Source organism: Salvelinus namaycush, chromosome 19 (assembly GCF_016432855.1).
Source record: "Salvelinus namaycush isolate Seneca chromosome 19, SaNama_1.0, whole genome shotgun sequence".
Lineage (NCBI taxonomy): Eukaryota > Metazoa > Chordata > Actinopteri > Salmoniformes > Salmonidae > Salvelinus > Salvelinus namaycush.
In genome coordinates this window covers 11,677,468-11,691,598 of record NC_052325.1, presented here as the reverse complement: position 1 = coordinate 11,691,598, position 14,131 = coordinate 11,677,468, and the positions used below count along the sequence as shown (strand labels likewise).

At 41.6% G+C, this 14,131-nt stretch overlaps 1 protein-coding gene and 1 pseudogene across 3 annotated transcripts in view; one reads left to right on the top strand and one right to left on the bottom strand.

Annotated features, from left to right (window-relative positions):
* Nucleotides 1–8,920, bottom strand: part of LOC120063734 (rho GTPase-activating protein 15-like) — a 58,115-nt gene extending 49,195 nt beyond the window's left edge. For all 3 annotated transcript variants that reach the window (XM_039014030.1, XM_039014029.1, XM_039014031.1), the window contains exons 1-5: nucleotides 8,837–8,920; nucleotides 7,580–7,754; nucleotides 3,798–3,857; nucleotides 3,356–3,505; nucleotides 2,415–2,504 (exon numbers count right to left, since the gene is read on the bottom strand). In XM_039014030.1, coding sequence (XP_038869958.1) covers nucleotides 2,415–2,504; nucleotides 3,356–3,505; nucleotides 3,798–3,857; nucleotides 7,580–7,754; nucleotides 8,837–8,850 — 489 coding nt within the window. In that variant the 5' untranslated portion in view covers nucleotides 8,851–8,920. The remainder of the gene's footprint in view (nucleotides 1–2,414; nucleotides 2,505–3,355; nucleotides 3,506–3,797; nucleotides 3,858–7,579; nucleotides 7,755–8,836) is intronic.
* Nucleotides 8,921–9,160: 240 nt separating this feature from the next.
* LOC120063691 lies at nucleotides 9,161–12,955 on the top strand (annotated as a pseudogene).
* Nucleotides 12,956–14,131: the final 1,176 nt, after the last annotated feature.

The window sequence follows — 14,131 nt, the reverse complement described above, 5'->3', positions numbered from 1 at the left end:
AAATACTTTGGATGACAATGGCCTCAGTAACACCCTCCTCCATTCCCATCCTCTTTCCTTTCCTTGTGGAATTTGGAAGACCTGTGTGCCACCAACTGTGTCTTTCCACAATGATAAAGATAATAAAGAAAAAAAGAAAGAAAAACATGAAGAAAAAAGGGAAATACGTAAACTGGGTAGATAAATAACATGAACACCTATTTCCAAACGATTACTTTTATTTCAGCTGCCCTCGAGCCAAACCAGAGCACTCTTCTAACCATGATAATCCTCTTGCAGCACCCCCATAGAGTTATTGAACCACTTCCTCAGTTGATCACAAATTCCCTAAACTTTCAACTTTAGATAGAAGAAAATTTCAGGCTTTGCCTTGAGGATTTTTTTTTTTTTAAGGAACTCAATCCGGCTTTCAACTTACTCTTGAAAGTTGTAATAGTACAATACATAAGGTGTTTTCCTCTTGTCATATTTTTAATTTTACTAGGCAAGTCAGTTAAGAACAAATTGTTATTTTCAATGACGGCCTAGGAACAGGGGCAGAACGACATGTTTTTACCTTGTCAGCTTGGGGATTCGATCTTGCAACCTTTTGGTTACTAGTCCAACGCTCTAACCACTAGGCTACCCTGCCGCCCCATATCAGTCATTGCATACCATAAGGGACTATTTATAACTTGTTGGTGACAAAATGTGTAGAATTGCAGGAAATAATCCTTAAACATGCAACATTTTCTCCTCGCCCACAAGAGTGTGTGAACAGATTGTGTCACGAACAATGCTTGTGGACGTAGAAATAGACGTTGGGGGCGAGATGTTCCCCAATGCTGAAAGGGGGGGCCTGAGTGACAACGTTTGGGAACCCCTGCCTTAAAGGATCCGTTTCAGCTCTCTATCATTTTACCCATAACTTCCTCTAGGAAGAACAGGTTTTCCGCGGCAGTCATGTCGCTGATCTGAAACACTACTGCGGAGGAAAACAGATGGTGCCATTGAGGTTTTAGGAAAGTGAACTCTGACTGACTGAGAGGCACAACATTTTTCAGGTTTGTGACCCTGTGACCTTTGGCTGGGCAGCCTGTGGATGTCAACACTGTCCAGGGAGGACACTTCCTTACTGGGTGGTTCAGAGAGAATAAAAGTGACAGATAGCAGAGCGCTGGGTGGAAAATAAGAATGCTTCATGTATATTTGATTGCAGTATCTATTGAGCTGAGACTCATTGTCATATTTGGACATTGGATTGGAAGCGCATTCGATCTATATATTTAGTGCATTTGATACTTTGGACTTCCTCAGAAGTGAAAGTCATATATCCTGATGTCACCAATCAAGGTTTAAAGTTGAGAGTCAAGTCTGTGTCGTCAACCACTGGGTACTTTGCAGGAACTTTAAATTACTCAATATCAAATCTACATGAAGTGAATGGCCTTTTGAGATCACCATATGGAATAGTGCCAAACTCATCAAGTCCGTAAACTGGCCCTTAGCTTACGTGGTTCAAAAGAGCAGTTATGTTGTCATAGTCCATGAAATAGCAATCTCTCTGGGAGACAGGGATACGGGGAGCAGAGATATAAGTGACAAAAATGTTAATATTTATATTCTAGTTTTTTAACCGCATCTACCCATCTGACAGGCACATCTTTGTGAGGTATTTCTTAGATTGTAAATCAGTGTCTTGATTGGTGCAAAATTAACAGTAACTTTACGTGCTAATTTTAACTTTAATCCTAGAGTTGATTGACAATGTTGTCAGACCTCAGAATAGATTTGAGCCGGCATTACAAGCCCTTTTCTGTCCACAGCACTTGGATGACTTAAGATTATGCTGTAATTCCCATTTTAATCTTGACTGCATTAAGATTTGGGGGCTGAAATACTGTGCAGCAGAGTAGCGACCAGCAGCGATGAAGTGTCTTAAGCGGTTGAGGAAATCTGCTCTTCCTTTTCTCCCGTAATCAGTGATTTTTTTCCCTCCGCTTTTTTCCCCCCGTGAAAACTTGCGCTGCCACTGCCAATGAATCGATCGTCAGTTTGCTTTCCTGCCTTAAGCCTTTATCAAAAGATGATCTTCAAAAGGCAATAAGAAGATAGTACTGTGACGTTTTAAGAGTCTAATTTACTAATCTAAAGGCCATTGGTTTTGAGGAGATGTAAGACGTTGGCCTGACATCACCTTCAAATGCAATCTGACTAAATGCAAATGTCTTTCCTGAACAGGTGGTTGACTCAAAGACTCATGAAAATGTATCAAATGTCTTAAGAAGTTGAGTGTATTATCTGTAGGAATCATCAGGGAACGAGTGCACTCAATAACATCCCATCCTCAAAACCCAAAGCAGACAATCTGCAGGCTGCTCAGTCTTATTGTAAACTACTTTGATCCTCTTCACACATAAACCAAATGTCCATACCTGAAGCACGTTCTTCCGGCTGGACTTCTCCGTTGTCCATTCAACCACAGCTCCACAGAGATCCATCCCATCAGGACTGCATCCAGGTTTCTACAGAGGGATAAGTGGGGAGAGGTGGTTAGTAGTAAGTAGTTTCACTGCTGTGTTATGAATGGGATAAAAGCACCAAAGTTATGGACAAATAACAGAAGGCATGTTTTCAAACAGGGTACAGCTATCACTATCTTGGCCAGATATTTGTTATGAATCACGATTAATGAACAAACGGAAGCAATCTGCCCAAGAGCAGAGACAGATCTTCTGATTGCCGTTTGTTACCAGCACTTTTTTGTCATCATATCCTGAGTTCGTATGATGATGACGACATCGTGCATATTCAGACCCAAACCTAAATACTGTCGACAGCGACAGCGACAAGTATGAACAAAGACAATTTTGGTCAAGGGTTAATCTAGTCTCTTCTCAAATATATTGTCTCTTTCTTTCACACTCTAAAACAAAGACTAACAAATTACGAAATTGTATTTCTTTATAACACCACCCAGCCCTCCACTGTAACCACTATTTCAGTTTTGGAAATGCCTCTCTTGCCCATAATGAACTACTGGACAGGGAGAGTCTGACAGACCGTTGCTCTGGTGGGGCTCAGTAATAGAGAGGGCTTTGATTAAGTCCTCTGAGCTTCATCAAAAAGCATGGCAAGCTCATTTTAGAATCCCACCACCTACGCCCTCTCTCTCTCTCTCGTACCTCTTTCTCGCTCCTACCTCTCTCTCGCTCTCTCACCTCTCTCTCGCTCCTACCTCTCTCTCGCTCCTACCTCGTTGTACTTTACTGAACCATCACTTTTTACTTTACTGTGTTAGAGAGAGAGAGAGAGAGAGAGAGAGAGAGAGAGAGAGAGAGAGAGAGAGAGAGAGAGAGATCTTGCAAAAACCTACCAAATTTGTCAGTGCTTCTTGCTTGCTGTCTTTATAAAACAGAAGTTTATCTGTGTCCAGGACTACCCAAGTTGAAGTCCAATTCTTCCTCAGTTTTTTGCCTCCTTCGGATATTTTGGCTTTATTCAAATATTCACCATTCAAAACAACCTGAAATACATGTAACATTTATCCTTGAAGAGATATTATCAATCAATGTCACATAAATATTCCAATCAGACACATTCTATTTTATCAGTATCAACCAAATAAATATACTTATTTTAAGTAATATAGGCCTGCTGAATGAAAAGTACAGAAACATATTTATAGTGAACAATATTTAGTGTAGTATAATAGCTAATAACAGCCATATAGTAAGAGTATAAAAACACAAACTGATTTCTGCCCAATGTGCTTCCTTACATCCTGACAGTTCTTTATGGTGGCCTGCCATACTCACAGGACTCTCTACGGCTCCACCAATGTTATGCTGAGACTGGTTCCTCCGGTGGCGAGAGATCTACGGAAAGAAAAACAGAAGAAACAGTGAAGAAGAGCTGACTTTCCTGATGGTTTCAAATCAGAACTGTTGCTTGATTGTGGCCTTATTGTCTTAGCTGGTCAAATCGGTTCGGTGAAATTAAAACAGTACAGGTAGTGTGAAGAGTCCATGTATTCCAATTTGTATTTAACAGCTATAAAGATTATGCAATATAATACAAAGAGAGTATGGTGACGCGTGTGAATGTCTCATCACTGCGTTAACCTATTTAACGTCTATATCATAAATGCCTATAGACGCTCTGACAGTAGTGTGTGTGGGAACGCAGTATGGTTGATGACATGAGACCTCACACTGCGACAACAGATAAACAACTCACACAACCCAGTGCTAATCACAATCAGACCATGATAGTTCATGTCAATATAACAGCAACGGAAACACTCATTGCAAAAGACAAACATGGACATGAATACAACACGGTTATTGATTAATGAGAGATGTGTTAAACCCTGTAGTAGTAGTAGTAGTAATATAGTAGTAGTAGTAGTAGTAATATGTGTAGTTACTGTAAAGGTAGATCAGAAAAGGTTGAGCGTATACATAGTTGAACCAGTGTTCTGTAACAGTCATCCGGGTTGCTATAGAAACACAGTATGTACCGTTAGGTATTCAGTTTTATCCTTCAGCACTGTGCTGCCCTGCCCTCTACTGTTCAAATGCCTGTCTTATAGGAATTTCAATAAGGATAGGCCTACCCTCGCAATCCAAACCTCTAGTGAGTCATTTATTCACTACAACGGAGTCCAGCTATTTTGGGTTGTTATATTTAAGTAATAAGGCCTGAGGGGGTGTGGTATATGGCCAATATACTATGGCTGTTCTTAAGCACAACGCAACACGGAGTGCCTGGATACAGCTCTTAGCTGTGGTATATTGGCCATATTCGACAAATCCCAGAGGTGCCTTATTGCTATTATAAACCGGTTACCAATGTAATTAGAGCAGTAAAAATATGTTTTGTCATTCCCGTGGTATACGGTCTGATATACCTGTCAGCCAATCATCCTTCAGGGCTGGAACCACCCAGTTTATAATCTCTCATTAATCACAGTGTAGGAGGGTGGAGCAGGACATGATCCAGCTAGGGTTTAACACGGATGGCAATACATTGGAGGAGGTCAAGAAACAATTACCCTGCTCTCTAGAAACACACACTAATACATGATAGTAACAAACAGCGTTCATTTTTATGTTTGCTACATGTGACCCTCTGTGTAATGAATGTAGTGAAAACTAGGACAGCTGTAATCAGAACAACATTCTACACTAGAACCCTGGAACACTGATGTAACGTTAGAGCAACGCTGTAACGTTCTGTGTTCGGAGCTATGTTTGTTGGGAGATGTTAGTGAATATGTTTGTAGTCCATAAGATCTGGTTCATTATCTCCAGTAGCCTTTGTACCTCTACTCTGCCCTCTGGACAAACTGTGTTATTGCAGTATGAGGCGTCTCACAAACAAGTATCTTCTGCATAATTAGCAAACAAGCAACACAACAAAACATGAAGACGTGGCCTCACGGCTGTGATCATCAGAGTAATTCAGGTTGCTGTCAATTATTAATAAACTCTATGAAGGTTTACAATACATGTTAGAAACTGAGACTGACTGAAGGTTACATTGGCCTTTTTTAAAGTAAATGTGTAGCTGTATTACTCCAGCCAATATATAGACAGATGTATTGCATGATATGGTCATGAACCACTATGATACGGTCATGAACCAGTATGATATGGTCGTGAATCACTATGATACGGGCGTGAACCACTATGATACGGTCGTGAACCACTATGATATGGTCATGAACCAGTATGATACGGTCATGAACCACTATGATACGGTCATGAACCAGTATGATACGGTCGTGAACCACTATGATACGGCCATGAACCAGTATGATACGGCCGTGAACCACTATGATACGGTTGTGAACCACTATGATACGGTTGTGAACCACTATGATACGGTCACGAACCACTATGATACGGTCACGAACCACTATGATACGGTCGTGAACCACTATGATACGGCCGTGAACCACTATGATACGGCCATGAACCACTATGATACGGTCATGAACCACTATGATACGGTCATGAACCACTATGATACGGTCGTGAATCACTATGATACGGTCATGAACCAGTATGACACGGTCATGAACCACTATGATACGGCCGTGAACCACTATGATACGGTCGTTAACCACTATGATACGGTCATGAACCACTATGATACGGTCGTGAACCACTATGATACGGTCGTGAACCACTATGATACAGTCATGAACCAGTATGATACGGTCATGAACCACTATGATACGGTCATGAACCACTATGATACGGTCATGAACCAGTATGATATGGTCATGAACCAGTATGATACGGTCATGAACCACTATGATACGGTCATGAACCAGTATGATATGGTCATGGACCACTATGATACGGTCATGAACCAGTATGATACGGTCGTGAACCACTATGATATGGTCATGAACCAGTATGATACGGTCATGAACCACTATGATACGGTCATGAACCAGTATGATACGGTCGTGAACCACTATGATACGGCCATGAACCAGTATGATATGGCTGTGAACCACTATGATACGGTCGTGAACCACTATGATACGGTTGTGAACCACTATGATACGGTAATGAACCACTATGATACGGTCACGAACCACTATGATACGGTCATGAACCAGTATGATACGGTCGTGAACCACTATGATACGGTCGTGAATCACTATGATACGTTCATGAACCAGTATGATACGGTCATGAACCAGTATGATACGGTCATGAACCACTATGATACGGTCGTGAACCACTATGATACGGTCGTGAACCACTATGATACGGTCATGAACCACTATGATACGGTCGTGAACCACTATGATACGGTCGTTAACCACTATGATACAGTCATGAACCACTATGATACGGTCATGAACCACTATGATACGGTCATGAACCAGTATGATACGGTCATGAACCACTATGATATGGTCGTTAACCACTATGATACGGTCATGAACCACTATGATACGGTCATGAACCAGTATGATACGGTCATGAACCACTATGATACGGTCATGAACCACTATGATACGGTCGTGAACCACTATGCTAAATGGAGGTGTCAACCGACCACGTAGCCGCTTACGAGAAAGATGAAATGGTTGGGGTTATGTCCAGTTCATTGTCAACATGGTAGCTACATTATTCCCAATATGCTGCATCAGATTGCTCATTTTGTAAATGCATCATCTGTTTTATCTTTATCCTGATTTTCCCACAGGGAAGTGCTCAGTCAAACAGAGATCAGCGCAATTAAGCAAATGATAATCACCTAATGTGATACAACGGTTTATAAATGCTATAATCATAATTACTGGAATTTATGTAAACACAGTTCACCAAATAACAAACAACATTCAATAAGCAGATTCAAATCTGCCATAACATTGTATAATAAGTGAGCAGTGTGTGTGTGTGTGTGTGTGTGTGTGTGTGTGTGAGTGTGTCAGTGTGTCAGTGTGAGTGTGTATGCGTGTGTATGCGTGTGTGCGTGTGTGTGTATATGTGTGTGTGTGTATATGTGTGTGTGTGTGTGTCTGTGTATGTTTGTGTGTATGCATCTCTATGTGCACATGTCCTATACTTACAGGTCTGGGAGGCAAGTCAGGGTCCTGCAGGACCATGGACTTGGTTTGACTCAGGCGATCCCCGCTGCTCTGAGAGGTCTTGATGCGCATCTGGACCGTACCTGGTGCCGCTCCGGTCACCTGGTGGGGAAGAATCAGAGGCGGCTGTTTCCCTACGCTCTGAAGATTGGTGATTCTGGTCAAAAGGAGGAGAAACACAAGTGGGATGTTCAGATTAATATATTGTTCAAAAATAAGTATTATCCGATTGATACGATTTCTAATGAATCAATGGATGTAAAATGCTTCACAGAAGGCTGTTAAAGCGCTGTTTTTAGGAACATTTAAGGGCACGGTGAGAAGTGTAGTCTAAGTTTGAGGACTTTAGCCTTACTTTCCGTAGTGGTTGTCTCATCACCTTCTTGCTGCAATGTCTTTGTCAATGAGAAGGAAAAAACTCAGTCTGCTCAAATTTGGGATTCTTGCTAATAATAAACAATCTACCCATTGAAAAAAGTATCATTCGATCTAAATACCAAGGCTCATCCAGCAAGGTCACATAGTAGTTCAGTGTTGGGTTTTAAACTAATGTGCGTTTTTTTTGAGATGTTGCACAAAGTGTCTCACAACAGGAAGCAAATCTCAACCTCCACACCCAAAATAAGTGAACAGATTAAGACGTCAACAGCTGTGTATACTGATGGTTTGCATAGACCCTAACATCTCTCCGCATCGTAGATTACAACACAAACAATTCCGTTCACAAATTGTGATATTGTTATGAGGCTTATGTTGTAAAGACTATACAGTGCAGAAATATCAATTGAAAGACAGGATAGGGGATGCAGTTGTATTGATATCACAGATTTGTAGATTGTGAGTGAGTTTAACAAGTTAGAAAAATACTAAGCTTCAGAAAAAGAAAAGAGAAGAGACAATTTTTAAAATTTAGGTGAAATTCAAACATTTTCAACCACCAATTCTACTTCTGTCCTGTTTTAACTGCATGTAGAACACCATCTACTATGTTATAACAATTCAGGACTATAATACTCAAGAATAACACACGTATCAACAATTTTCCACCGACTAACTGCATATAGTAAGTAAGGGCCCAGGCACCTGATGCCATTGCTTAGGTGTTACATCTCTATAAGGCACCAATGACCCCCCACTAAAACTCCAAATACTTTTAAGAATGATTAAACAAAAATGACAGCATCCTTCATTTTTCAAAACCACTCCATCCAAAACACACTAGAATTCTGTCTTTCTTACCTCGTCCCCGCCATCTTTCTATCGAATCAATCAGCCTCAGATCACAAAAAGAAAAGAGATAGAGAGAAAGAGTGCAAGTTTTACAATGAGAGGAAGTAGCTTTCATCACGTGGTGTAGTCAAACCACCAAGTCTTTCACTGCTGCTCCTCAGTTGATGGGAACGGCTGTTACGCGTCGCAGGCCCGGGTCCCCACTTCCTGAAAGACGCCACTTGCACAGAATTAGTCTGACTGAAACTTCAACTTCAGAACTGAATACACATTGATAACACTCGTAGATGTGAGATTTGTCCATCACACAATCTGAGAACAAGGTAGATCAGAATGAACTCCCTCCTGCAGCAGAGTGTTGGTGTACGAGTAGGTTTTTCAGCATGTTTTTAGTAACAGCTTGTTCCAAAACATCTCCCTTGCCAAAAGTGCAATTTGAAAGATAAATGGTAGATGTCTGAGTTTCACTACAGTTAATGTTGTCTTAATTTAAATTCCATTTGGTTACAGTGATCTTTTACAGATTGTTTTCGCAAGGGAGCAGCATTCTTCCATTACCAATATATAGATACACAATATGAATGGTTTATACTCAACATCAAGATATTTACCCAAAAGAAGTAAAATAACTTGGTAACATTATCAAAAGAGTTACTGGGCCCCAAAACAATTGTTTGTTGATGACATTGGTTGGAATCAGGAAATGGCATCATTGGGGTTTTCTTGTGGTCTGGGTGATTCACCCCTGAGAGACTTTTTAATGAACAACTAGCTATTTTCCTGAACAATTCAAACTGTGGTGTTCATGGGTACCATCCTTGGTCCAGCGTTAACACAACAACCTGTAAAGGTTTTATATGGCATATAAAGTGGGGAATAGACCGTGAGTAAAGTGTACATTCGTCAAAGAGCAATGAATTTCCCATTTACCTCCAGCAGATGGGGCAATTGCAATTTCACAATCGCAATCCCATTGGTCTTCAAACCAGGAAGTGTTTGTCATAACTCATGTGAAAGCCTTGTTGCCTTGTATGGAGCTGAGAAACGGTGGAGACTGAGAAGGCAAAATCTAAGGTATAGAATCACATGAAGGGAACAAACGCTCCACCTACATAAGTCTCTAAGATCCACCACCAGTCCAAGGGAGCCATTGACAGCACGAGCTCCACTTGTATTGTGTGTTCTGTAATTCTACACAATAGATTCATATCTTAACATCCTGTAACGTTGTGTCTCCCTGAATTGACCATGAATGGTTCAGTGACTCACATACAGGACAGTGTATCCTTATCTCATCTTAACAGCCTAAAAGGTATTGTGAAGTTTTTTCTGTATTTTAAATGTATAGGTATTTTTTCCATCCAAAGCAACATTCAATTAGTCAATGATATAATGCAATCTTTAACAGAAGTAATTGAACACCACCACCACTACAACTGTCATTCCAACCAGATGTCAACATTTCAGAGGAGGTTCCCTTGGAACAGAGGTGCTGAGTGGAGCAGGAGACATTTGAGAATGATGGAGCGCTCATCCATGAGGAAGTGCAGAAGATAGGAAGTCTAGAGAAGCTGGATGCCAAAGAGTTCCCGATTAGTGATGACACTGTCATGCACTTGACTACAGCTGAAGTCCTGGTCAAGGTGGTGGAGGGGGAGAGGGCATCTCTCCCTGTGCTGTATCGAGTCCTGGTGGAGAAGTAAATTGTAAGCATGGAAGACATGGATGGAAGAGCAGCAGGTTCAGTGCATTCAGAAAATATTCCAACCCCTTGACTTTTTACACATTTTGTTGCGTTACAGCCTTTTTCTAAAATTGATTAAATAAATATAAATACTCAGCAATCTAAACACAAAACCCAATAAAGACAAAGCAAAAACTGATTTTTTGAATCAAAAAAATAAATAAAGTAAGTATTCAGACCCTTTGCTAGGAGACACGAAATTGAGGTCAGGTACATCCTGTTTCCATTGATCATCCTTGAGATGTTTCTTCAACTTGATTGGAGTCCACCTGTGGTAAATTCAAATGATTGTATATGATTTGGAAAGACACACACCTGTCTATATAAGGTCCCACAGTTGACAGTGCATGTCAGAGCAAAAACCAAGCCATGAGGTCGAAGGAATTGTCTGTAGAGCTCCAAGACAGGATTGTGTCGAGGCACAGATCTGGGGAAGGGTACCAAAAAATGTGTGCAGCATTTAAGGTCTCCAAGAACACAGTGGCCTCCATCATTCTTAAATGGAAGAAGTTTGGAACCACCAAGACTCTTCCTAGAGCTGGCTGCCCGGCCAAACTGAGCAATTGGGGGAGAAGGGCCTTGGTCAGGGAGGTGACCAAGAACCTGATGTTCACTCTGACAGAGCTCTGGAGTTCCTCTGTGGAGATGGGAGAAACTTCCAGACGGACAACCATCTCTGCAGCACTCTAACAATCAGGCCTTTATGGTAGAGTGGCTAGACAGAAGCTACTCCTCAGTAAAAGGCACATGACAGCCCGCTTGGAGTTTGACAAAAGGCACCTAAAGACTCTCAGACCATGAGAAACAAGATTCTCTGGTCTGATGAAACCAAGAACTCTTTGGCCTGAATGCCAAGGGAAACGTCTGAAGGACACCTGGCACCATCCCTACGGTGAAGAATGGTGGTGGAAGCATCATGCTGTGGGGATGTTTTTCAGCAGCAGGGACTGGGAGACTAGTCAGGAACGAGGCAAAGATGAACGGAGCAAAGTACAGAGAAATCCTTGATGAAAACCTGCTCCAGAGCGCTCAGGACCTCAGACTGGGGTGAAGGTTCATCTTCCAACAGGACAACGAACTTAAGCATACAGCCAAAACAACGCAGGAGTGGCTTCAGGACAAGTCTCTGAATATCCTTGCGTGACCCAGTCAGAGTCCGGACTTGAACCCGATCGAACATCTCTGGAGAGACATGAAAATAGCTGTGCAGCAACGCTCCCCATCCAACCTGACAGAGCTTGAGAGGATCTGCAGAGAAGGATTAGAGAAACTCTCCAAATACAGGTGTGCCAAGCTTGTAGCATCATACCCAAGAAGACTCAAGGCTGTAATCGCTGCCAAAGGTGCTTCAACAAAGTACTGAGTAAAGGGTCTGAATACTTATGTAAATGTGATATTTCTGTTTTTTAATTTTAACATATTTTCTAAAATGTCTAAAAAACTTTTGCTTTGTCATTATGGGGTATTGTATGTAGATTGATAAGGGGGAAAAAACAATTGAATCAATTTTAGGAGAAGGCTGTAACCTAATAAAATGTGAAAAAAAGTCAAGGGGTCTGATTACCTTCCAAAGGCACTGTAGAGAGTCATAAATGCACTGTGTTTTTTTCTGTTGCGTGTCATGTCTTGTTGTCACAATGTAAACAGGACACCCAAAGGAGTGTCAATGTTTCTGCACGCTGGGGCACGGCACACTTAAACAAACATGTTGATCTCCCTTCAATGCAAGAATTATACTCCCTCTCCGCTGTATTGACAGCGTTGCCAGGTACATATGGAGAACTGAGAGGGGCATTAAGATTCCTTCTGCAGGAAGGGTGGAGCAGGATGTGCTCCTTGAGCAGGAGCACATGCTGACAGCAGTCAGTGTGGAGAGTGGGCGTTTGACCCACCACCACCCCACAGGCCCAATGTGACATATTCCCATGAGATTGTCCCGTTTGTTTACACAACATTTTCTAACTACCAGGGACTACTTTGGGACTCAGTGGAGAGCATATTTGGAAAAGAGAGGCATACGGAATGGGAAGAGCAAACCCCAGTTCCCAGAGCACGACAGAGTGAAGGACAGGCAGTGTTTCTATAGGGAGGTGAGCTTCCAGGGGGTATGTGGTGCCAGTGGGCACAATGCTCCCATGATAGCTTACGACGCCCTCCTAAAGGCAGGCGACTCCTGGGTTGAGTTGGCCAATCACGGCTTCTTCCACGGTGGGTACAGCGACTCCACGTCCGCGATCGCTGCTGCCTGGTGGGGCGCGCTGTTTGGGTTCAGAGGGGTGCCAGAGAGCAAATATCATAGGCTGGAGTACCGTGACAGGCTGGCCAGGCTTGGGCAGCAGCTGTATGAGCTCAGCGGAAACCCTCTTGGTACTGAGAATGAGTGATGCAAAGTAAACCAATAGATGGTCAACTCCATTAGATTTCCTGCAGTTGATTAGTAATTTCAGCTACTTTAAAACATTTTAATGCTTACATTTTTTCATCCCTTGATTTTTATTTGATTTGTTTTAAAGAATATGACTGGATGTGTAAATGTTAGTAAGAGAACAGTGATTATCTCAAGCTGCAGTCCAACTACTGACCACATATAGAGCCATTAGCATCTACAGAATTTGCTCAAAGATTTTCACTTATGGCAATAAACAAATACATTTCCAGCCTAGAATCAATCCTTCATTAACATACACGATGCTACAGTTGTTGTGCTAATGTTGTAGTATTTAAGCTATTAGAGTGATGTTATTGTGTACATCTTCAACATGAAGACTGCAAGTACAGTGGTGACCAGAGGGTGGCAGTGTGACTAAACAAATCTCTCTCTCTCTCAAAGTATATTTCCACACTATGAGGTTGGAATATTACTATGAAATTGAGAAGATTATGATAATGCCCTTTTAATGTAAGTGCAGCTTGTAAAGACCACCTAAAATTTCCGCCTTTATTGGTGGGATGGAGTTTTGTCCTGCTAGTTTTCAGTTTTCCCCTCCTCACTCCCAAACACCACTAGCAAAATTCTTGCTTGAGAAATTGATCTTTGCTAAGAAGCATTTTTTGTTTATTCTTGACCATTTTAATTGAAAACAATCACAGTAGGGTATTTAATTGTTACCCAGAAAGTATTTGCTATTGAGAGGAAAATGGCTGCTTTGGAACTTGAAGTACGTTTTCCTGTCTGCTGATAACTTAAGAGTAGCCTATGTCCAGTGGCGTGTATTCCTGGATACCAAGGGAAGCCAGGCTTCCCAATTTAAATACATAAAATAATGTATCTTTCATCTCTATGTGTTTCATAATTTTCTTTCAATTTGCCACAGGCTAAATGTATCTCACTGGAGAAAGCATCCGAGCGAGCGAAACAGCGCCCCTCTGTCTCTGTATGTGTAGGCCATCTATCTGATGCTGTTTGGTCAAAAAGAGTATGACATTGTTGCTGCCCGTAGCGTAGAATTCAAGGGAAGCCAGCGAGCATTTGGGCCCCCCTGATAAAAAAAAGTATAAAATATTAGCCAATCAGCATTGAGCTAAACTGAGTGAGATCAACTGTGAATGGTCCTGGCACA